This window comes from Pseudopipra pipra, chromosome 22, assembly GCF_036250125.1.
Source record: "Pseudopipra pipra isolate bDixPip1 chromosome 22, bDixPip1.hap1, whole genome shotgun sequence".
In the NCBI taxonomy this organism is placed as follows: Eukaryota; Metazoa; Chordata; class Aves; order Passeriformes; family Pipridae; genus Pseudopipra; species Pseudopipra pipra.
Window position 1 is genome coordinate 6,809,464 of NC_087570.1, and position 24,349 is coordinate 6,833,812.

General features: G+C 48.8%; 1 protein-coding gene across 18 annotated transcripts in view; it reads left to right on the forward strand.

Annotated features, from left to right (window-relative positions):
- EIF4G3 (eukaryotic translation initiation factor 4 gamma 3) overlaps positions 1-24,349 on the forward strand; it is a 143,315-nt gene that overhangs the window by 27,342 nt on the left and 91,624 nt on the right. For 12 of the 18 annotated variants that reach the window (XM_064678748.1, XM_064678749.1, XM_064678751.1 and 9 more), the window contains exons 2-3: positions 13,811-13,886; positions 21,631-21,774. In XM_064678748.1, coding sequence (XP_064534818.1) covers positions 13,811-13,886; positions 21,631-21,774 — 220 coding nt within the window. Of the gene's footprint in view, positions 1-8,716; positions 8,862-13,810; positions 13,887-21,630; positions 21,775-24,349 lie in introns of those variants that run through there. The other 6 variants (XM_064678750.1, XM_064678759.1, XM_064678763.1 and 3 more) reach the window with 3 other exon arrangements.

The window sequence follows — 24,349 nt, forward strand, 5'->3', positions numbered from 1 at the left end:
TGGAGCTGTATTAATTCATCAGCACCAGGCTGAACCTTGGCCGTGATCTCTCCTCCCTCCCTGTCCCCAGTGCTGGCAGGCTCCTTTCCCAGAGTGCTTAATCCCTCAACCACAGAAAGGACAATTTAAAGCCCCTCGCCTGCAGCTTGGCAGATAATGTGGAATTGCAGCCTGACCTGTGGATAACCTTGTCTTCCCTTGGAGTTCTCCCTTCCAAACCCCCTCCTGCACATCCCTGCTTGGGCCTCACTGCACGTGGTGTTCGTGGACACGGCTGTGGAGGGTCAGATCCCAAAGGGACAGATCCCAGACATCCATCCAAGCCTTGGCTTGGCTGTAGCAGTTGGTTGTCGATGTTGAACAGTCCTGGGAACGTTTGTAGGGGTGTAATTGTATGATTTGCACCCCCTCCTTAGCAGGGGGTGGTTGTGCACCACCGGACATGGCTGGTGGTGAAGGGTGCCCTTCCCAAAGTGTGCTTCCAGAGGCAAGGCAAGAGCTGACACGTTCAAGGTGGTATGTAAAACATCTCCTGGAAGCTTCAGCATGCTAATGAACTAATGGCACTGAAATGAATTGCTAATTAAAGAATTAGAAGGCTTCAAATCAGGTAGTACCATAGAGAACAGATCTCAGTGTTGAAGGGAAAATCTGTTCTCAGATCAAGTGTTGCTTTTCCCATTATTTCCTAATTTTTTCTTTGGTAAATGCATAAGTTTTGTGTCCAGCCTCGGGTTTAGTGGCCCTTGTTGCCTTGAGGCTCTCGTGGTCCTTGTGGTGTCTGTGTTGGTTCTTGCCCATCTGCTCTGCAAAGGAGCCGTCACTGCTCTCCTTCACCTGCACAGCCTCCATCCCTCAGCAATGAGCCACATCTTACCAGGATTCACCTTCCTGCTGTCTCACACGAAGGACAGAAATAATCCTGGAGAATCACAGGGCTCCTTGTGACTCCAGCTGGTGTGAACATGCCCGTTGCTTTCCTTCCTTTCTCACAGCTTCAAACCCCACTTGGCCCCTCAGGCCGTTCTCCCGGCTCCACCAGGGCTGCAGTTTGGTGGAGGTGTGGAAGCAGGAGGAAGCAGGGAGGAGTGTGCTGTGGAGCTGAACCTTGTGCCATACCCAGCTCCTCTGCTGGAATGCAAAAGAGGCAAAGCCACGGAGCAGGACGGGGTGTTCTGCCCCGGCTGAGAAAGGCACCGGCTTCTGTTTCACAGGGTCGACTGTGGGGTGTTCAGGGGTGCTTTGGTGGATGTAGTTTTATGTTGGGATTAAAGATGTAGCTCTGAGCTGCAGATGGAAGGGTGGATCTGCCTTCACTGACCAGGCTGTGTCTTCACACCCTGGTCTCAAATGTGATGGTCGTGTGAGTGTTTGACGATGATTCAAATCGGCTCACGGAATCCATGGAAAACTTCACCCAGCCAAGAAAAAAAAGAGTTTTCTGTTGAATCACTGGGCTGAGCTGGGTCACCAAGGAGCCTTGTGATCCTTAGTCCTTCCCGAGGGAGGTGGCAGAAGTTCTGGGTGCCACCATTTAGCTGGGTTGGTTTGGATGCCCTGGAATCTGACCTGTGACAGCCCATCTGTGGCAGGGCAAGGGAAGCACTGGGCCCTCAGGGAACATGCCTTTGTTTTCTTCCCTTTCCCGGGGACAGTGGGGCTACTCCATGACCTGGAATTATTCCCCTTTGCCCCTTTAGTTAGCAGTGCTGCCAGAAGGTTTCTGAGTGACCTCCAGGGAGGTGGGGGGCAAGGGGAAAATCAGCTTTTAAACCTGCAACCTCCAGCACCTCGGAAGTCTCTGTTTCTTTCCCTACCTGGCCACCCAGGCATGGACTGATAGAGGAATTGCTGGATGTAGGACTTGGGCTTTTTCCCTGCTTCTGCTGATCCAGGATTGTCCCTTGTGCAATGGAAGTGTGAGATATGCATTGTAAGAGCCATGTAAAATAGCAGCAGCCATTAACTTCAGTCACTTGCACAATAAATTACTGTTATTATTGTTATTTATTAGTTTTATTTTGCTTGAACAGATATGAGGGTTTTTTATGTTGGGCTGCAAAGTGAGCTGTTGTTCTAAGGTAGGCATTCTGCTGGCTGACAGGTGGTTTTAGTTTTGTCAGGGCCACAAAAAAATAAATATTTTGGTGATAGGGGAACTTCAGAGCTTTGTCTCGTTTCAGGGAATATCAGGGATGTAATAGCTGCATAAAATCCTCTAATTAAAAGAAGCAGCTGAGCTGTTTAGGCTTGTGAACTGCCACTAAAATGCTAATTACTTCAGTGTGAGAATGTCTGGAAAAGCTTCACCAGGAGTCATGAGGGTTTCTCCTGTTTGAATCAAGTTCTTGGGTTATGTAGAATTCCAGAATGGTTTGGGTTGGAAGGGATCTCAAGGATCATCTCATTCCATCCCCTGCCATGGGGGGACACCTTCCTCTATCCCAGGTGGCTCCAAGCCCCGTCCAACCTGGCCTTGAGTGGTGTGTGGAGCAGCTAATCCATGAACTGCAGACCCTCCAGCATTTTTGGGTAGGAGTCCTGCTGCCTTTGGGAGAACATGCAGGTGTTTGGGTCATCTCAGAGCACAGAGGGTGATTCAGCAGCTGCTGCCAACGATGAGAATCATTTTGGGAGAAATATCTGAATTATTTTGGAAGAAAGATCACTGTTTCTGGTCAGCTAAAAGCCTGTTGCTTACCCAGTTTAGGTGATTTTTACATTTCTGTCTGTATTTGGAGCTGGCAGGTTGTTCATTGCTGGCTTGGGCAGGTCTGGTCAGCTCCAGGGGGATGACAACAGGGTGGCTTTTCTGTGATGAAAGGGAAAACTAAAAGCTGTGAGTTATTACCTTGATCTTACTGGGGTTCTCAGCCCTTATTCTTTAAGCTGAGCGAGCTGAGATTTTTGGAGTGGGTAGTGCTCCTAAAAAGATGCACATGGGCCTGGGGAACAGCATCTTCAAAAATCCTCTGGTGGCCTCAGGAGCATTGCTGATGGTGTGTATGTGGTTAGGGTACAGCACAGCAATGCTTCATCTCATTCCTTGGTGTGTGTACCTGCCCCTCCTTTCCCAGCCCCATCAAACCTCCATCCTTTGACTGAATCTTCCCAGACTTGCAGGATTTGTGGAGCTGGTGGCTGTTGTGCTGTGAATTCGGGCACTCTTACCATCTCTTCCAAGGAAATGATTTCTTAAGGGGGATCTGCTTGGTTCTCATTTGGGAGTGCAAAAAAAAAAACCGTCTGGAGAAGCATCTTGTGCAGCAGTTTGATGTTCCTGGAGAAAAGGAGGCTCAGGGGGAACCTTCTCACCCTCTGCAACTCCCTGACAGGAGGGGGGAGCCCGGGAGGGTCAGGCTCTGCTCCCAGGGAACAAGGGACAGGGTGAGAGGAAACAGCTTGAAGTTGTGCTGGGGGAAGTTTAGGTTGGGTATTAGAGGAAATTCTTTAATGGAAAGCGTGGTCAGGCACTGGAAGGGGCTGCCCAGGGCAGTGGTGGAGTCCCCATCCCTGGAGGTGTTCAAAAGGCCTGTGGATGTGGCACTTGGGATATTGGCCCCCCTTGGTCCTCTGTAACTTAGAGCAGACTCTGCAGAGCTTGGCTGCTTTTAGTGCTGCTCTCCAGGGCTCACCCTGGGGAGCCTTTCCCCCCACCTGAGTGTTTGGGGCTGTTGGGGAGGTGCCTGGACCCGGGCTGTGGCTCGAGGACAGTCAGGGATCACTCAGAGCAGCAGGGACTGTTGAAGACAAATGGGGCTGCTCCAGGTTCCTAAGTGGTGTCTGTTCCTGCAGCCTAATGGGAGTTTCAATTAACGTGGACAAGTGCAATCATAAATAACCCTCCTAAAATGAGATGGAATTTTAGGGCTACATCAGCATGTTCCCCGTGATGCCGTTGCCTCTCTGGAGAGGTAATGCCATGATTTCCAGCTGAAGGGAGCTGATGACATCTATTGACTTTTCCATCTCTTAGAAGAGTCCATTTATTGTGAGAATAAAATGTGAATTAGAAAAATATGGAATTGGCTGGTGTTTTATGGAGGAAAAGAGGACAAGTCAGCTGGTGAGAAGTTGCCTGTGGCTGAGCAAGGGATGCTCTCCTGGCATGTTGTTCACTTTGTGTTACCTGAGCTGGCACAGACATGATCCAAGGAGCCTCTGTGGCTTTTTTGTTAATTACTAATATTTCACACTTGGTTCAGACCTGGATTTAACCTTATCCAGGCTGTGCTTTAAAAACCCACTTCTGGGAGATGCTGCTGTTAAAAATAAAGATACACCAGAGTTCACAGTTCCAGAAATACTCTGTTTTGTGGCTTCCAGACCTGTCCTCCACCCACCAACACCCCCCTTCAGGGAAAATCCCAGCAGGATTAGCAGGATTTAGACAGGGTTTCTTCCACCCCAAACAACCTTTGCAGGTCTCAGCTGAAAATAGCCAGTTTGTCTCTGTGCTGGGGCTGCAGTTGAGGGAGACAGAGATGGAGTAACAAAATCAGGTTGCCCTTAGAGACACATTTGTATCGAGCAAAAGCATTGATTGGGTTTTTGGTTTGCCAGGATCTGGGTCCTGGTTCCCCCCGGGAACTCTCTCAGGGCTGGGGGAGACACAGGGGGGTGAGGTGAGGTCTGGGTGATTGATGAGCTCTGAGTGAGCTGTCGCCAGCGCTGGTTAATTTAGAGATTCAAAACTGAGCCTGGAAGTAATGAGCTCTCCCTAATTAGGTGCTTGTGTGCAGGTGGAACTATTGCAGCTGGTGCTCCCAATCCTGCTGGTTTGTGTTGGAAAGCATGACGGAGTGAGTGGGGTGCTGGGAATACAGTTCATTTGCAGCAGAGGGGTGGTTTTTTCCTGTTACCTTCCCCTCTAACTCCCGCCTTTCCTTCAGCATTCCCGCTTGGCTGTGAGAGGTATCTCATGTGGACCAAAACCTAAAAGGAAAGGGGCTTATAAAAAAGAGGGAAAGGGGATTTTTTATGTGGACAGATAGTGGCAGGATAAGGGGGAATGGTTTAAAATGCCAGAGGGCAGGCTTTGATGGGATATTGGGAAGGAATTCCTCCCTGAGAGAGTGGGGAGGCCCTGGCACAGAGTGCCCAGAGAAGCTGTGGCTGCCCCATCCCTGGAAGTGTCCAAGGCCAGGTTGGACGGGGCTTGGAGCATCCTGGGCTGGTGGAAGGTGTCCCTGCCCATGGCAGGGAGTGGGACTGGATGAGCTTTAAGGCCCCTCCCAACCCAAACCATTCTGGGATCCTGTGATATTTTGTGGAATGGATATTTAAAAAGGGTATAAGTTGGAGGATTTTAAGATGTGCTGGGGTGTAACCAGGACGTGCCCCTCGGCTGGGGCTGCTGCAGTGTGGCTGGAGCAGGTTTGCTCAGCCAGAAGGGCTGGGGCTGTGCCAGGGGGCTGTGCCCCCTGAACTCCAGCCACACAGTCATACATGCCAGCACCACCATCCAGAGATCCCAAACCCATCCCCAGAGATCCCAAACCCATCCACAGAGATCCCAACCCATCCACAGAGATCCCAAACCCATCCACAGAGATCCCAAACCCATCCACAGAGATCCCAACCCATCCCCAGAGATCCCAACCCATCCACAGAGATCCCAAACCCATCCCCAGAGATCCCAAACCCATCCACAGAGATCCCAAACCCATCCACAGAGATCCCAAACGTGTCGGGGCTCCGAGGGGAGGGGAGGAGGGATCTGTGTAGCTGGAGGAAGGAGAGGGACAGCATGCTGTTCAGTGAGCATTTGAAGGTCACAGTTCCCTTTCAAGCTGCAATTTTCAGCCTTGGAAAGCTTGTCTTCCGACAGGCATTGAGGTTCACTGGGATTTGTGTGCCCCTTTCCTTTGGAAAGCTCTGCCTGTTCCCATTCAGCTCCGTGCAAGCACAGCTCAGGGACCATTGTGTGGCAGACAGCAGGGAAGGGAAGTGTTTGGGGTTATTTGGAAGCTGGCACTGAGATCAGTGATACGTAATTAGGTAAAAAGCTCAAGATGAATTTCAAGAAAAGTTTTATTATGGGATGTTTATTATGAACGTTTGTTCAGAGGCATAAGCTGGGATAAGCAGGGAAAGCCTCCCTGTAACACTGGGATCTGGGCAGAGCTCAGGAGAGGATGATTTAATGAGGAGCACTTGGATGGCAGAGGGATGGACAAGCCCTATCACTTCCCGTGATCATCACACAGTTCAGCTGGGGACCAAGGCACCAGTCCTGTACTCTGGGATTTCCAACGAGGCCATAAAGGAGCCCTGAGACATCCACTATATTTATGTAGGTGAATTCCTGTTACAAAAGCAGAAGATAAATACCTTATTTAAAGTATTGTTCCAAGTATAAAACAGCCCATAAACAAGACTTGAAGAGAATTGGGTGTTACTGTTTAATACACAAAATACACGAAGGATTAAAGAGGTTGTTGCACAAACACTTCGTTGATCCACTTAAAATTTATATGTTTGATAAATGGCAGCTGGGCTGTGAACACTAACTACACATGTGGCACTGAAGAGCTTTATACTGGGCCATAAAATGTTGGAACAAGCTTGATAATGGCTTTTGCCATCGGATCCTTCTGGGGATAAGTCGTTAGGGAAGGTGGTGCATCCTGGAGGTTTCTGTTGGCAGGAATGATGCACTGCTCTGTTACAAACCTTGGTACTTTTAAACCATAAACCCCATTTTTGCCTATTTACAAACACCTTTTGTCACGTTCCTTTATTTTTAAAACCTTTGACTTGCCAGAAATACGTCTTTGGACCAGATTTAAGTATTAATTATTAAGGTGTAAAGCTGACAAGGTCTTTTAAGGAATTCCTCACCTGCAGCCCTTAACTGTGACCGTATCCCTGAGTGCTCATGCCAGCAAAAGAGTTGTATTTGTTTTTTCCCTGGTATAATAACAATAAACACCAAACACTGAAACAGCAGTGCCCCACTGGGGCTTGACCTGTGGAACAGTCAGGGCTCGGAATTGTGCTTCACTTTGACATCTCACCGTGTTGCTCAAGAGCAGTTGCATCTGGCTAAGAAAATGAAAATAAAAGCAATGTTTTCATACAGAGGCCACATCATTCTTGTGACAGTGGCCCCCTTATCAGGAATCCACTAGCAAAGAAAACCCTGAGCAGACAAAATAAACCCCAAACCCACCCTGAAGTGAAATGTGATCTCTGCAAGGATGGGAAATGGGATATGTCGTTGGGTGGAGGCTTTGGAAGGGTTAGAGAAGGTTGGCATTTCATTAGGTGGGTTTTAAGTCTTTAAATGTTTTCCAAAATCCTTGAATGATGTTGGTCTTGATTTTTGTAATATTAATTCTCTCTCATTTGTTATGAGCACACTCAGCTGTGGTCGGGGGTGCTCGAGTCCTGTAAGAGATGAAAACGTGGAGGTGACAAGGACATGGGGGAAACCAGCATGTGCCTGTAATTAAGGGCTGGATTCTGTGGATACACGGGGGGATTGAATTCTGGTCACCCAGGCAACATCAATCCTGCCTTTTCCTAAGTTTGGAGTTACTTGCTTTGTGACCTGACTTTTATTTTCCTTGGATGAAGTCGGTTTGGTTGTCACTTTTCAGCGTGGAGCAAGAGGATGACATTGGTTTTATCTTACACGTGATTTTTTTCCCAGGTGACTTTCACTTGGTGGTTGATTTGGGGTTTTCTTGTTGTTTTGATTTGTTTAAAGGCTGTAGTTTGCTTTACCAGCTTTCCTTCCCCGGGCTTCTGAAACATGGTCTGTCAAAAGAGGGATTGATTTTGAAGGGGGAGTTGATGGATGAAGTGGTTGCTAAGAGCAGGGGGTCGTGGTGCTGAGTTTGGGGGTAGTGACTGGAAAGCTGAGGCAAACAAGCTGCAAAATTTCCTGCTGAGGAGTTTGTGCTGCCATTTAATCCTCCCCAGCACTGGAACTTTCCGAGCTCCTCTTTCCTTGCCATGCAGCTTTCCAGACCACACTGTGCTTCAGGGGAGCTGATGTTTTTCCCTTATCCATTCCTTTATAAGCCTGGCTTGATTGTTATCCCATATAGACTTGCTAAGAGGAGCACGATGCTGCCTCCCATCCCTTCTGCGCCACGGGCACAGCGGAAAAATTGGGGAAGCAGAGGGATTTCAGCAGCCTGGATGCACTTGGGTACCAAACCCCAGCAGAAGGGCATCGCTGAGGCCCCCCTTGCGCTGCCTCTTTAAGAGCTCAGGCTCTGCCTGTGAGGGCGACAGCAGGAAGAGCTCCGGAGCCAGCCCGGCGTGGCACGGATGCGCCGGGGATGCGGCGGGGATGGGCTCCGCTCGGGGATGCGGGGAGAGGACCCGGCGCTGAGCTGGGATTTTCCTGCCGGAGCTCTCTGGGATCTCAGTGATGGAGCTCTCGGGGATCTCACTGCCAGGGCTGTCTGGATCTCGCTGATGGAGCGCTCCGGGGCTCGCTGACGGAGCTCTCAGGATCTCGCTGGGGGAGGTCTCTGGAGCTCGCTGTCAGATCTGTCTCTCCGAGATCTCACTGTTGGAGCTCTCCGGGATCTCGCTGACAGAGCTCTCCAGGATCTCGCTGCTGGACCTTTCTGGAGCTCGCTGCCAGAGCTGTCTGGAATCTCAGTGACAGAGCTCTCTGGGATCTCACTGTCAGATCTCTCCAAGATCTCACTGCTGGAGCTCTCTGGAGCTCACTGACAGGGCTCCAGGATCTCAGTGCTGGAGCTCCCTGGAGCTCACTGCCAGAGCTTCAGGATCTCACTGCTGGATCTCTCCAGGATCCCACTGCCAGGTCTCTCTGGGATCTCACTGCTGACCTGTCCGGGATCCCACTGCCGGAGCTCTCTGGGTCTCACTGCCAGGTAGGACCGAGCGTGCCGAACAAAGGCTTCGCCCCGCACAGAGGATGGTGGAGCTGCCAAGGATGGGGTGATGCCGGGGAAGTTCCAGCTGCTGTGACTGGCAGAGCCTCTCCCTTTGAACGTTTCCAGAGCCCGGGCGGTTTCCCAGCCGGCTCAATGGAGTGTTTCTGCTGTTGGGATTTCACCTCCTGCATTTTAATTGCGCGGTGAATAGAGGAGAGGCTGCAGAGGAGAAACACACTCTCCTAAAGCTCCCTGCCATCACAACCCTGCCTGCTCAGAGCAGTTTTGTAGATTCCCTGCTCAAAAAAAGCTGGAAGGAATGCTCGAATTTGATGTGGTTTCTTGCCCTCCTGTAATCTCGCTTGATGGTTTTATCTTGTGTTTTTTAATACACGGTTTCGGTACAAGCAGGGGCACGCGTGGGGATTATATAACCCTGGGCATGGCTGGTGGGAGACTCTGTTTCTGGGCAGGGATGAAAATGAGGAGTTCTGGAATGGTTTTGTGAAAGGCGCCCCTGGGGAGCGGGGATATTTTTATTCCTGTGAGAAGGTGCTTCCTTGGAGCTGGGAGGGGAGGGGAGGAGAGGCCAGCAGTGCCTGCTCAGGGGAAAATGGGTGGTAGTGGCTGAAATGAGCTTAGGTGAGAAGCACTATTCGAGGGAAAATGAATCCATTTTGGGAGGAAACATAATGGAGTTATTTCTTCCCCCCTCCAACCTCAGAGGCAGGACCAGAGCAGGAAAACCTGTACAAATTCCTGCTTAAGAGCTGATTTTGCTGCGTATTTCCAGGTCGTTCCTTGCTGGAGCAGCACACAGGAATCTCACAGAATTGCAGTTTTGTAGCATGATTGGAACAAGCAGAGAAATGTGATACAAGGAGGAGATTTCTGCAAGGAATTCCTCCTGACTGTCATTTCACTCAGCATTTGGCAGTGCCTCTGATTGCTCCAGCAGCTCTGGGCTGGATTTTTTTTCCTTAATTGCTTTACAGAGCAGTCTCATATTCCCCTCTCCTCAGAGTGTGGCTGTGGCTGTCTAATTAAGAAATTCTCCCCTTTTTAGGGAGATTTTTGGTTTCCAGAAAAATTCTGTTTGGTTTCCAGCCGGTGTTCCTTTTCCCACCGGGGCTGTAACAGCTCCCAAAATTCCCCAGCTTGTAATCCTGCTGCAGCCAAATGGGGACTGGGTGGAACTCCCATTGCATCTGTGCCTGCATTTATTAATGTGCCAGAAGTATCTCACTTAGGTGAGATTTTAAATATATATTTCATGAGTTAATGAGCCCTGAACAGCCACGAGGAGGATCCAGCGCCGGCGCTGCCCGTTGGCTGCCGTCCTTCTCCTGGACTCTGGCGTGCTGCTCATGGAGGAGGGAGAGCTGTAAGGAGCAAAACACAGGCTGCAGTTCCTCTTTACTGACCTGATGGTAGCAGAGGTGGTTTAAGAGATTCCCCTTGGATATAAGAGGTTCCCCTTGCTCCTGCTTTGTCACTCTCCTTGTCTTTTCTCCCTGCGGAAGGAGCTCTGAAAACGGTGTGAGGTTTGGGTTATCTTTGCTTTTCCACCCCTCCCTCTCCCTTCCCAGCCTCCTGGATCATTTTGGAGCATGGCTGCACAAGTCAGTGACGTGGGTGGCAAGGATATAGGGGAGGAGAAGGAAGAGGGAGGGCACAGGATGCTCCTGAATTGGATCTACCCATGCCAGAATAGTAACGTGAAAGAGCTGCCCGAGTTATTCAGCATATCCTAGTGTTCCTGCCTGTGGGGAATCCAGTGCTGCAGTGGAGCCAGACTGGTTGGACTTTAATTCCTGAACTTGTTTGTGTGTGCTGGGGCTGTGGGAGGGCAGCAGTCCCAGGGGTTGTGCTGCATTTTGGGCTGTGCAGCCCTTCATGGCACCAAAACCTCTGTGTGAGTGCCCTGGCATGGTTTGGGGTGGGATGGGATGATGCTGCTGGATGAGGTTCCACTTCCCACCTGCTTGCCCTGACCCGTTCACCTTCCATGGGGAGTCCCCGTGCTGTCACTTAACCCACTTCTAGGAAAGAGCCTCGTTAGCACGACTCTGATGAACTTTGCTGTCACCCTGGCTGGCTTCTCCCGCAGTGACAGCAGCTGTTAGCCCAGGATGGGCTCCTTTGGCAGGTGGACAGAGAGGGAAGGTGGGGATTTCCTCTGGGGAGCCAAAACGAGCTCCGGGGGGGTTGGAGGGAACCAGGGAACTTTCCACTAGCCCAGCTCCTTGAGGGGAAGCAGGAATCTCTCCACTGGCCCAGCTCCTTGAGGGGAAGCAGGAATCTCTCCACTGGCCCAGCTCCTTGAGAGGAAGCAGGAATCTCTCTCCACTAGCCCAGCTCCTTTCAGGGAAGCAGGAATTTCTCCACTAGCCCATCTCCTTGCAGAGAGTCAAAGTTGAGTGCTGGAAATATTCACTTTCCCCAACCATTATATCTCATTAAGGCTTAGTGGAATTTAAGGCATTTCGTCCCCCTCAGTCTTGTGTCCAGGTCAAATCCTTTGGCAAAAAGGACTTAAAAGGTTTCTTTTGATTTTAATTCTTCTGATGAGAATCATCCCATCCTGGGAGTGATCTCAAACACTGACCCCAAACTCTGCAGATCCCTTTGAACTGCTCCTTCCTCCAGGCAGCTCTTCCTGGGTGCAAAAAGAGCGGGTGCTCTGCTCAAAGAAGATTATTTCCTCCTGCCTTATATAAGTTCTAAAATAAGAAAATAAATCCCAACCTTGTCGAGGATGAAATCGTTTTTCCAAACTCAGGAACGATCCCTTTTGAAGCAGCGATTGCTTCCTTAAATTGTCAGGGCTGCCTGGAGATGGGAAATCTCTCAGTGACACAAGGGGGGCAGCTCCATCCCAGGCCTTGGGCTGTCATTCCTGTCACAGGGATGTTCTGGGGGTGAGGGAACAGTGCTACAGCAGGAAATACGAGTTTTAATTCTGCCTTACAGTGTGTTTCTAATCCTCCACTCCCAAATTTTGGCTTTCTGCTGCTGTTTTCTTGCAGAACTCAGGCACAGATCCTCGGGATGAAGGCTGGGAGTGGTGCCTTGGCTCCACTGAAGTCTGTGTCAAATCTTAGGGTTGTTTTGCTGAGTCAGCCCAAATCCCCTTTGGTTGTTAAAAACCTCTTTCCTTGTGAAATGGCACCTCTGGGGACTGAGCTGGCAGGGCTGGGGGGCGAGGATGAGCCTTGGACCCTGCCAGCAAATCCCTGCACTCCTTGAGAAGAGGCAGAAAGAGGTGGAGGGGGAGTGAGCCCATCCTGGGAACCAGTGGGGCTGCATCCTGTTCCTGGTTTCCCCAGCTTGGAGCTGTTCCTGGGCTGTGTCCTGTGTCTCACCTGCGGGATGGACAGGATGGGACTGACGTGCCAAGGTGTTGTGAAGGTCAGGGCCGGGCTCTTCCCAGCCTAATCCTATCAAGCCAGGTTTTTATCACGTCTGGTGCTCAAACACTGAATATGGAACAAATTTGGGAGGGTTTAGAGCAATTTCTGAGCCTGTTGGTGAGGGAGGAGCTTTCCAGTGATGTGTTCAGAGCCGAAATGGTGCGATATTGTACATTTAATCCCGTATATTTGTTTCTGATGCTGTAGATTTGCCCTAGTGCTGCTCAAAGAAGAGTTGATCCAGCTTGGGGGTGCTGGGAACAGTCAGCAGGGGCAGAGCAGGTTGTGTCTGAACAGTCCTGACATCAGCCTTAAAAACTGGTCCCATTTTAGGGGAAACAGGTTGGATTCTGTACCTCGGATCGCTCTTGAGTGTTGTCAGCACTGGTGGGGTCTGAGATTTTGGTCCCTGCAAAGCTTTGGGCAGCAGAATTAATTTGGAGATCAAACTTGTAGTGCAAAGATTCTCTTGAAAGACTCAAACTAATCTTCTGGGCTCAACATTTAACTTAGGAGTGTGTTTTTCCTTGTTTGAACAAAATCAAGAAGTGTTTTCATGACTATTTAAAATATCCCACCATGTTAACATGTGAGGTTTGTGTCTTGCCTTAATCAGGCTGTTCTCATTTTCCATGAGGTTTTGATGTATAAAATATAAACAGCAAAAAGGTGAAATCTGATTATGGCATTTAGGAAAATTTTTCAGTAAGTGACTTTTTCTTGACAGATACATGCTGGGCCTAAGGCCACAAGGTATTACCTAAGCCAGGCTTTTTTTTTTCTTTTAAATTCCTGCATCCCCTTGTTTTAGTCCACAAATAAACCAGATTCTAGCTTTTTTTCTTTTTGAGCATAAGGTCTTTTTCCCTTTTTTTTCCCAGTCTAAGCAACCTCTTGTGTTTTGCCTTTAAATCCCCCTGCAGCAGCTCCTGGAAACCTCCCATTTATCCCACAGCCCCTTTTTTTTTGGAGGGCAGAGGAGGAAAGGAGTCACTGGGTGAGGAGAGGCAAACAAGGAAACAATTCCAGTGGGATTCCTGCCTGCTTAGCAAAACAGGAGCTGCCATTGTCCCAGGGCCCTGCTGATCAGCAGGGTTTGTCCTGCTGAATGCAGGGGGGGCTTGTGGCTCCTGGGATTTTTCCCTTACTCTTCCAAATAAAACCAGGGCTGGGGGATGCTCTTGACGGGCCCAAGGTTTTGTGGATTGTTCAGGTTCCCTCGCTGTGTTTGTGGGAACGGCCTCTGGAGCCACACTCTGCTCCTCTCTGGGGGAACCTGTGGGATTGGAGCTGCCAGGGCGGGGTGGCTGTGAGTCCTGGGGGTGGGAGTGTGTCCTCTTTGGGGGAACCTGTGGGATTGGGGCTGCCAGGGTGGGGTGGCTGTGAGTCCTGGGGGTGGGAGTGTGTCCTCTTTGGGAGAACCTGAGGGGCTGGAGCTGCCTTGGAGTGCTGGGGTGGGGGGTGTCCCCCGGGGGTGTCCCCACATCCCAGCCCTGCCTTCCAGGCTGCTTTCCTTGACTTGCTGTGTTGCAGAATCCCCCGAGGTCCTGTCCAGCAGCCCCTCGAGGATCGGATCTTCACTCCGACCGTCTCCGCTGTGTACAGCACTGTGAGTATCTGCCCAGGCCCCCTCCCTGGGGTGTGGGGAAGCACTTCATGTGTCATGTCATGGTCTATTTTATGTCAACTGTATTGTCATGGAGTTATTAAAAAAACCCAGTGCAATTAGGAACCATACAACTAAAAAACATACGTTTAAAAAGATGCAACTTCTCTTTGCCTCCTGAAATAAGTGGTGCTGGATAAAGATCCTTTTTGTTGCATGTGAGCAGGGAAGGGAGGGGGCTCAGGAGGGGGGAACCAGGTGGGGGTCAGGCTCTGCTCCCAGGGAACAAGGGACAGGACAGTGGGAAATGGCCTTAAGTTGTGCCAGGGAATGTTTAGATTGGATATTGGGAAAATTCCTTCATGGAAAGGGTGGTCAAGCACTGGAAGGGGCTGCCCAGGGCAGTGGTGGAGTCCCTACCCCTGGAAGTGTTCAAAAAAAGTTTGAATGTGGCACCTGGGGACGTGATTTGCTGGAAATGGGGATAGTGGCCAAAGGTTGGGCTTGATGATCTTGCAGGTCTTTTCCAACCTTAATAACTCTGTGATTTTATGAAGACCCTTTTTTGTTGCACATGAGCAGGAAAGGAAGAAATCTTGGGAGGACTTGTGGGTCCATTCCTATTTCTAAGTGTCTCTAGTTTTATTTAGCAGATGGGAGAGTGGGTTTTCCCAGCAGTTTCACTGCAGTGACAATGTTTGGGCCATATATTCCCTCTGTGGCTCCATCTCCTTCCTTCCCCCTGCATCTCAAAGACTGACTTGGAGTGTGTTAGTGGCTTCACATTTCCAATGCCTTCAGAGCATCAGAGAAATAATCAAGGAGGATTTGTTTCCATGTGAAAGCATTCCATTACACACAGGAAGAAATTTGTTAATAGTAGATTGAATATCTATAGGTGCCTTTGGCTCACTGTCCTACATGTTTGTTAATGTATAATATTGATTATTGTGGAATTTTAGCTTAGAAACACAGTGATGTTCATTTGTGAACACATGACAGTGTTTTCCTTTTATTCATTTCTTTTTTTCCAATGGCAATAGCTGGAAGCCCAGGGTTATTTATAAGCTTTGCCTAATCAGCACAGCCCTGGGAAAGTTATATTTTGCTTTTCTGGTTGGGATAGTGCAAATATTTTTAATGCCAAAGCAAAAAAATGCTTTTAAGCTGCTCTTTTAATTATTTGGAAATCAGGAAGAAAAGCTGTAGATGGGATAAATTCACTGTATTTTATGCAGTAACATAAGCTGCTTATAGAAGACATAAGCTGCTGGGTGAGGTTTTCTCCTCCTCTGTTTGCAGGAGTGACAGGGAATGGGGTTGTCAGCTCTGGTTCCATGTGGGGGGTCCTGGGCTGGAACATCTTTAGCCCAGGGAAGCTGTGGCTGCCCCAGCCCTGGGAGTGTCCAAGGCCAGGTTGGAGGGGGCTTGGAGCAGCCTGGACAGTGGGAGGTGTCCCTGCCCTGGAATGACATGAGCTTTAAGGTCCTGTCCAACCCCAACCATTCCATGATGATAATCTTTGGTCCCTTCCCTTTTTGGGTGCTAGAGATGCCTCTTCTACCAGAGCAGCTGCTGTCAGGAGGTGCCAGGCTGAGCTTTGGGCAGGGTCAGGGTGCCAGTGCTGCCAGTGCCCCTTGGTCCAGGCAGAGACTCAGGGGACACTTTGGGGAGCAGAAGGACTCGGGCTTGGCCATGGGTGGTCTGGTGGGCAGCCAGCCCTGGGTTTCCATCCAGGGGAGCTGGAAAGGTTGGGATACAACTCTGGCAAGGGTTTAGGATTTAGAGGTTTGTTGTTGACAGCAGTGAATAACAAACCCAAGCTGCAGGTGGGGTTTGATTTTCTTTGCTCTCTCTGTCCTCAGTATCCAATACACAGATGTATGTATGGGAAAAACAACACCAAAGGAACAAATTAGGAAGAAATTCTTCCCTGGGAGGGTGGGGAGGCCCTGGCACAGGTTGCCCAGAGAAGCTGTGGCTGCCCCAGCCCTGGGAGTGTCCAAGGCCAGGTTGGACGGGGCTTGGAGCAACCTGGGCTGGTGGAAGGTGTCCCTGCCCATGGAACAAGATGATCTGTGAGGTCCCTTCCAGCCCAAACCATTCTGGGACTCTGTGAACATAAATGTACAAACAGTTGTAATAAATAATTCAGTTTTTATTGTCCTTTATGTACCCCATACAGCACTTAAAAACCACTTTAAAAATATCTGAATTCCTTTTAAAGAGGGTTATTTTTTTCAACTCTCTCCTCCCAAGATATAATGCAGATGCCTGTGGGGAAAATATGACTGTAAAAATTTAAATTAATGTAAAATAGAAAAGTAACTGTGAAGAATGACCTAAAATAGCTTTTCAGTGTGGAAAAATATCATTCCTTGCTGTGTTACAGGAATAGAAGCCAGGGCTGGGAGCCTCTCAGTTCCAGGCTGTAAGAAAGCACAAGTTTGAGAGAAAATATCATGTTTTGGGGAAAGGAGAGAAATTTCTCAGCTGGATTCCTTTTGGGCTTCCATTTGAAGCCCCAGGCAGTTGGCAGATTTAGAGAAGTCCAGAGAAAAATGAATTGGGATGGAAAAAGCACATGATGGGAGAGCCTTGACAAATTCATTCATGAAAGGTCTTTGTTACACAAGTAAGAGCACCGGGGATTTAAGGTCTGGGTTTGCAACAGATAAATAACTTTTTAGTTGACGATTTTTATATATAGCTTGCCTAGATTTTACAAAAAAACCTAATTGAAGGTGTGGAAGGTCACAATGGAATCACAGAATCATTAAAGTTGGAGGAAAGACCTCCAAGATCATCCAAGTCCATCCTCAGCACCCAGGGCTGCTTCTCACCTTCCACGGTTTGTTTGCTTGGGCCTGCTGGGTGGGATCTCACAAGGATTATGGATCAGCATTTTCAAAGATGGGTATTTGGAGAGGGTGGTTGGTTTGGGAAGAGCTTTGGGGTCTGAAAGCACCCCATGGTGACTCCGAGCTGCCTCGGTGTCCCCTGTGTGTCGTGCTTGGGATGGGAGGACAAACCATTGGAGGCAGCGGCAACCCACAGGTGAAACCGCAATTTTTAGTTAGATAAAGATGAAAACTAATTCAGTTCTCCTTCCCATGCCTTTCCACATGCCTTATCAGGAACTTGGTTGCACATTCCAGAGCTGTTTTTTTCCAGAGCTACAAAAATGGGAATGGAAAATCAAGTGGCTTCCAGAATGAGCCCCAGTAATAAAACTAAAGCAGAGGAACAAGTCTTCCTGTAGGGCAGGGACAGGAGCTGAGGAGGAGGCCAAGTGGGATGCAGTTTGAGAACTTGGAGATGCTCAAAATTCCCAACAGAACTTTGGTAGAAACTCTTTCTCAAGTAAATCATAATGGTCTTAAAACCAAACCCACCTAAATTCATCATGTGTCGTCTTTGTTTATTTAATGGTGTCCTGTAGAAAATACTGATATTAAGGAAGTTGTTGGATTGGGGGTTTTTTAAGTAAATCAATCTAGGGTAGAATTATTTTAAAGCAAATCACAGTTGGAAATAATTATTTCAATGAACTAATCTTGTAATAATTTCCCCTCATCAATAATGGGGACACTCTATCAAAAGAGCTAGATTTGGACATAAGGATTTGGGGTTTGCCCTTTAAGCAGCTTCTTGCCTGGTGTTTCCTAATTCTTTATATTGCAAGAAATTAAGATGGTTACTCGTGTGTCTGCTGTAAGATGCCAGAACTATAGAGTTTAGACGGGGAATAAAAATGAAGTTTTGTTTCTGTTGTAAGTTATTTCAAAGAAATATATTCAAGAGAGTTTTTTGGGTTGGAGTTTTTTGGGAGGATGTTGACCTCTAACAGCAGGGGAACTGCACCCACGGTACCATAAATCCCACAGGCCACCCCTGTGCCCAGAGAAATGGAGCTGATTCCGTTGAAATGAGATTCATGGGAGCAAATGACCGGGAGCAGACGCTCCTCAAATCCAGCCTGAGTTGGGAATTGGATGAGAGGAATAACTGTGGAAATGGACATCCAGTTTTTGCACAAATCCCCTTTTTGGGCAGGTTGTGGTGGAGGTTCCCAGCTCCCTCAGTAACATGCTGTGGTCTCAAGTGCTGAAAGTCGGACCAGAAATCCTTTGGGATAAGCTGAGGAGCCCCACTGGGACCCTGAGCAGCCTGGGCCAGTGGAAGGTGTCCCTGCCCCGGGATGGGATCAGCTTTAAGGTCCTTCCAACCCAAACCATTCTGGGCTTCTCTGGTTGACTCCTGGGTGTGAACTGGTTAGAAATGAGTGTTAATGAGAGGTGCCTGTGTGGGGAGGAGGGTTTGTCACCTGGTCAGGGGCAGCCTTGAGCAGAGTCCCTGAGCCTGGCTGGGCCCAGCGCTCCGTGATTCGCCTTCGTGTCCTTTAAGGGGATCTTCCTGCAGTGAAGAGAATCCTGTAGGGAGGAGATTAGGGAGGATTAGCTGCTCCAGCCACCCTGTGCTTAAAGGAAGGATCTGGGTCAGGAGGCCGGCGCGGTCCCTGCCTGGCTGCAGAGTGTGCAGGAGGGATGCTCAGTTCCTCACCCCATCCCACCCCTGCCACGGCCAGGGACACCTTCCACTAGCCCCCATTGCTCCAAATCCCATCCAACCTGGCCTTGGACACCTCCAGGGATGGGGCAGCTTCTGAAGTACCTGAAATCAGGTACTTGGTGGGGGGAAGAATAGTCCCAAACTTGTAAATGGTGCTAAACCCAAAAGATTTAATCTCAAAAAGAAAATCAAGAATTCCAGACTGAGTTTTTATGTCATCTCTCATTCATTACTTCCTTTAAAACACAGGATTAATAAGGCTTCTGGAAAACTAAAGTGAGCCTCTTGGTACTCAGGGAAAACAGAAAGTGATGCCCTAGCAAATTAATATGTCATTTTGTGGATCTGTTTTTAGAACAATTTAATCTATAGATTTAAGGGGGATATTTACTTCCATAGTAATCTCAGACCATTTAATAAAGGGCAAACCACACCCCAGGGTGTGGTGATGGGAACAGGCATCCCAGAAGGGATGAGCTTGGATAGGCTTTCCCTCATGGATTTGTTAACAGTTATCAAATGGACACACAAATGCAGCAAGTTTGTTTTCCTTTATCACCTGTTGTCATTAAAATCAGTTTCATTTTATTTGTAAGTAATTTGTGGTAGGAAGAGGAAGGTGTAGAGACACCTCCTTTGCTGGTGCTGCTGAGAAAGGTTCTCTCTGCTTTTCCTTCTGCTGGAAGGACCACCTGATCTTAGGAGGTCGTGGAAGGTCAGTGGTGGGTTCCCATGGGATGCTGTCCAAGTGTGGTGTTGTTGGTAAGATTTTATAATTGTTCTGCTGCCTTAATTAGGCTTTCAGGCAAATTTTAGTGGTTCCAGACCTGTGCCCATCCTGTATCTGCTGCTTCTCTGCTGCACTGCACGGGGGCATCTCGGGCACCATCATTCCAAGCAGCTGCACAGTTTTCCTCTCAGTTCAGCTTCCAGATTCCAGACCCAATCAGAACAGCATTCCTTGCTGTCTTTAATTAACCTCCATCTTAGGTTATTTTCCCTATGGAAGTGGTGGAGTCCCCATCCCTGGAAACGTTCAAAAGGTTTGTGGATGTGGCACTTGGGGACATGGGTCAGTGGTGGACCTGGCAGTGCTGGTGGAATCACTGGATTTGGTGATCTTGGAGGACTTTTCCAACCTAAATGATTCTAATATTCTAGTCAGTGATTGTGTGTTGTAATTCCCAAAGAGGACTGTTGATTGCTCACACTGACCTGGGGGGTTATTAGTGCCCCTGTCCCCTCGTCACAGCTCCGTGTGGACACGGGGGCTGTTGGAGCTGAGGATTTTTGGTTGTGGATCAGTGAGCACTGGGGGGTGTAGGGAGGGAAGAGCTGGCAGTGGTCCAAGTCCCACAGCTATTGCAAAATAACCTCTGTTTTACCTCAAGAAGTGACATTCAGGGAGACATGCTGGTGCTGAGCATGGACACAACCTGCTGATGGGGCTGTTGATAGGAATGATTTCCTTGTATTTTGTGTTTCCTTTGCTTCCTTCTCCCCCTGAACTGCATTATTTGATACCCATCATTCACAGTTGCTGCTGAGCCCAGACTGCTGCACAATTGACATGACAAGTCTCTCAGGGTTGTCACAGGAGTCAGGGAAGAGACTTTGATTTTCTCAGGGTTGGGCTGTGGAAAGTTTCTGATGGTCTGTCAGGCTGGCTCTGGTTCTGTGTGCTCACACCTGCCAGCAGAGATCAGCCCAAAGGGAGAGATGATTCATCCCTGGCCAGGGGCAGGATCCCGTTGGGGACAGAGGTTGAGCTGCTCTGCCTGACCCACCCTTTCCTCTGGTGAGCACAGGGCTGCTGTAAATCTTCCCTCAGGGAAGGATCCTGGCCCGTTCCCAAGCCCAGAGCCAGTTGCAGGTTGTGGTTCTTGCTGCTGGCGCAGCCCTTGAAGTGGTTCAGGGACTGGAACGACGGACATCGATACTTGGAGTGCAATAAAATGGCTCGGGAAAGGCAATTAGTGCTGCACTCTGGGACTTCTGCTCTCCTGCTTTGCTCTCTTGGAGCTTGGAGTGAATAGTCCTTTAGAGGAGCCAGGAATTTCCTTCTTTCTCTGGGCTGGGGAAATCTGTGCACACCCGTGTGTCTGCAGTGCCGGGGACCTGCGTGGGGCCTGGAGTGCCTGTAGCTCAGGGGGCAGGGTTAGGTGGGATACTGGGGAGAGATTCTTCCCTATGAGGGTGGGGAGGCCCTGGCACAGGTTGCCCAGAGAAACTGTGGCTGCCCCATCCCTGGGAGTGTCCAAGGCCAGGCTGGACGGGGCTTGGAGCAGCCTGGGCTGGTGGAAGGTGTCCCTGCCCATGGCAGGGGGTGGGATGGGATGGTCCTTAAAGTCCCTCCCAATCCAAACCATTCCATGGTTAAGTGGTGCTTTTCAGCAGGCAAAATACATGAGGAAAGGTCAGTGAGAAGCAAGTGCTGCATTTCTGTGAGTTTTAACCAAATCTGCCAGAATTTAGTTGTGTTGAACTGCTGGGAGGTGCTACCCGATAGTTATGGGATTCTTTTTTTCCTTTGATTCTCCTTTTTTTACTAAAGCAACTCTATAAAATATATTTAAAATAGTTCCATCACAAAGACAGTCCAGGGGAGTGAGTATGTGTGCTGTGAACATATTTTATAATATTTTACTTCATGTAATGTTTTGATGAGTATTTTTTATGGAAGCTGAGAAAGGAGATAAACACACATGCAAGAATTGGCTTTGGTATTTCAGTCTTTCCTCCTGCAGATACCAGGGTCCTGTGCAGTCCTTTCTTTTTTCCTTTTTGGAGGAGAATGTGCAAATCTCCCCCTTACTCTGTGTTTTGGGTCACTGGTAGTGTGTGTCCCTTTGCAAATCCCAAGATTTTCAATATGGCTTCTAATGGAGGGACCAGAAGGTCCCAGGCCTGAAGGCAAAGGGATATTGCAAAGCAATATCCACAGCAGGAAAAATCCAGTTCCTACAATGTTCCCACCAGTGACTCCAACTGGTGCCCTTATTTTTTGATCCTTCCCCATTTTCCTGAAAATATAATAACTTTGCAGCCTTTCCCTTAAGAGATATGTAGAGATAAAAAAATATATATATATTTATGAAGGTGCTGCTCGCTGCTTTCTTATGAAGATTTCAGTGTCTCTGCAGACCTGGTTACTAATGTTCTGTTTTACTAACAGTTTATCTCCACACAGGTAACACAAGTAGCAAGACAACCGGGTCCTCCTGCCCCATCCCCTTACACTGCACATGAAATAAATAAGGGACACCCAAATCTTGCTGCAACGCCACCGGGACATGCCTCGTCCCCTGGGCTCTCACAGGTAAGACCTGGCGTTGGAGCAGAGCATTCCCAGCCTCCCTCTTCTCCTCTTGTCCCATTCTCAGCTTCTCTGCTCAAAAAATTGAGTTGTGTTGTCCGTGACCAGTGTGGAAATTAAGTGAAGAAAGGGTGTGCACTCAGACAGCACTTAGATTAGCACACTAATACCATAAATCAGTAATTAAATACAAGTTTATCAGACATCAGTTCCTCGTTGAGTTTGTAACAGAAACTAAAAGCAACTTGGAAAATGATAGGAAGTACTCATTGATGGGGAATGTGCTTTGCTGCTGGATCAGGCACGGCCTGACTTCCAGGTTAAACTGCCCCATGGCCTCTGTCAGGGATTTTCCATGGTGAGTGTTTTGTTCAGGATGCTGCAGTTCTGTAATTCTAAGAAATGGGTCAGGAAAATGAGTTGGACAAATGAATGCTCATGAAAGAGATGAGATAAAGGGCTGGTTACAGAAAAAGTCCAGAGGAGATAAATGGGAGTTATAATAAGAATGGAGAAATAGAGGTTAGTGAGATATGTGGAATGAATTGGTCTCTTTGTAGTCTTTATTAGATAAATATTCTGCAGGGCTGGAGTGAGAGTGGAGAAGCTTATCTGAAAAAGGAGGGGGCAAAGGAGGCAGGGAATGGGGCGAGAAGGGGGGCTGACAAAAGATACTGGGATCAGGGAGTAGGGTGTATAAAGAATGAGGTGTGAGATGGAGGAAAGCCTGGTGTTCCCTGTGCTCCTGGGGAATTTATACCTGTTGGAGTCAAGTAGGAAGATGTGAGTGGGTCTGCTGTGAGGGGACTGGGTTTGTTCTGAGCAGGGGGAGACAGGATGGCACCGAGGGGAGGGCTGGGAATGGGGAGGTGGTGGGAGAGCCCCGAGCTGGGAGAAGGGAAGCTCCTGAGTCCTACCAGCCTCTTCAATCCCTCTAGACCAGGAGATTCCTGAAAACAAATAAGGTCCTGGAAGGAACACTTCACCTGAGTGCTGCTCATCCTGGATAAAAAGTGGTGGGAAAAGTGGAAACTTGTGATTGTGTTTGGGACTGCTCATCCTTTGTGGGGTGGAGAATCTGAGGCTGAAGTATCTCCTCAGGATCATACGTAGCTTGCAGGCATTAGTCAGCAGTGCTGGAGCTGTTCCTTGCACTCTTCCTGCATGGTTTTGGAAGTAAAGGCTCTGGATTGAGCACTAGGCCTCACGGAGCAGGGAGGACACAGAGCAAACCCTTAGGTGGTGCCTGGCTTGTGTCATGGATCAAGACATTCCTCCTGGTAAACTTCAGCCACACAGGGAAGCTCATCATGCGGGAGATAAGAGGGGAAGAAAGAGAACATTTCAGGCAGCCTCTTTAAAAACTGTTCTAATCAAGGGGTTTCTTTTCTTCCCTGAATATTTTCCCGTTGAGTCAGTGCTTACACAGAGAGTGGGCTCGGTGCCAAACCCACTCCAGCCCCGGGAAGACGCTCCTTTCCTGTTCTGCTGCCTCTTGCTGTCTTGGGAGTGAGTGTCAGATTGTGTCACTGCCGTGCTGCTTGGAGGGACCTGGGACCCTCCAGGGCTCCAGGAGGATGTTTGTGCTCCCAGTGTTTGGGAACAGCCTTCACGTGCTTGGGGAGAGGGAGGAAAAGCAAGAGCCAGGGTTATAAGCCAGGTGAGCATTGGGCATTGTGCCCCTGGGGGCCAGAGGGCACTGAGGTCTGGGGAGCTTTTCCCCAGGTGATTCCTACAAAGGTGAGACTCAATAGCAAAGCAGCCAAAATGATGGTTCCTGTTCATTCCCAGCACTTGTGAGCAGGTGTTGGCACCTCAGGTGACCCTCTCCCTTGGAGCTGGAGGTGGTGGTGAAGGTTGGATGATGATGCCAGGCTGCACGGGGCATGGAGCAGCCTGATCTGATGGAAGGTGTCCCTGCCCATGGCAGGGGGTGGAACAAGATGACCTTTGAGGTCCCTTCCATGAAGAACCAAAATGGAAGTGCTTACACTTGGGATGCTCCCACCAGAAAGGCTTGAAAGGGCATCAAGCCTCTCAACATGAGCACTTCCAGGATAACCTGTCCCCAGGGAGGGTTTTCTCTACCCCTGAACTATTAGAGGTTTAGCTGAACCTGAATTTTGAATATTCTTACGTGTATCTCACTTTGCCCCCTGTCAGGGACTGGGTTTCCATGTTGTGTAAGAAATCCCCCAGTTTGTGGAGGTTTGGATGAAAGTTTCACCTGTTCATTGCATCGTGATTTGTCTCCTGTGGGTTTCAGGGAATGCCCTTGTGCTTGTGTTAAAAAAGGTGGTGAGTGGAAGTTTCCTTTTTCCAGACCACTTGTAGTTTTGTAAACTTTCATCATGATTTCATTTATTTGCTTTCTTTTAGATAAACAATCAAAATCCTTTAAATCTCTCATCACTTGGAAGTTTTTCTGTGCTGTAATTGTTCTTTTTGTCTGATTGTTGGACCCCTTAAATCCTGCTGTTTCCCTTTCGAGATAGAGATCCAAGCTGACATGGGATTTGGATGAATGTACTGTTATTAATTCCTTTAACAGCAATAAACCACTTCACAAATAACTGTA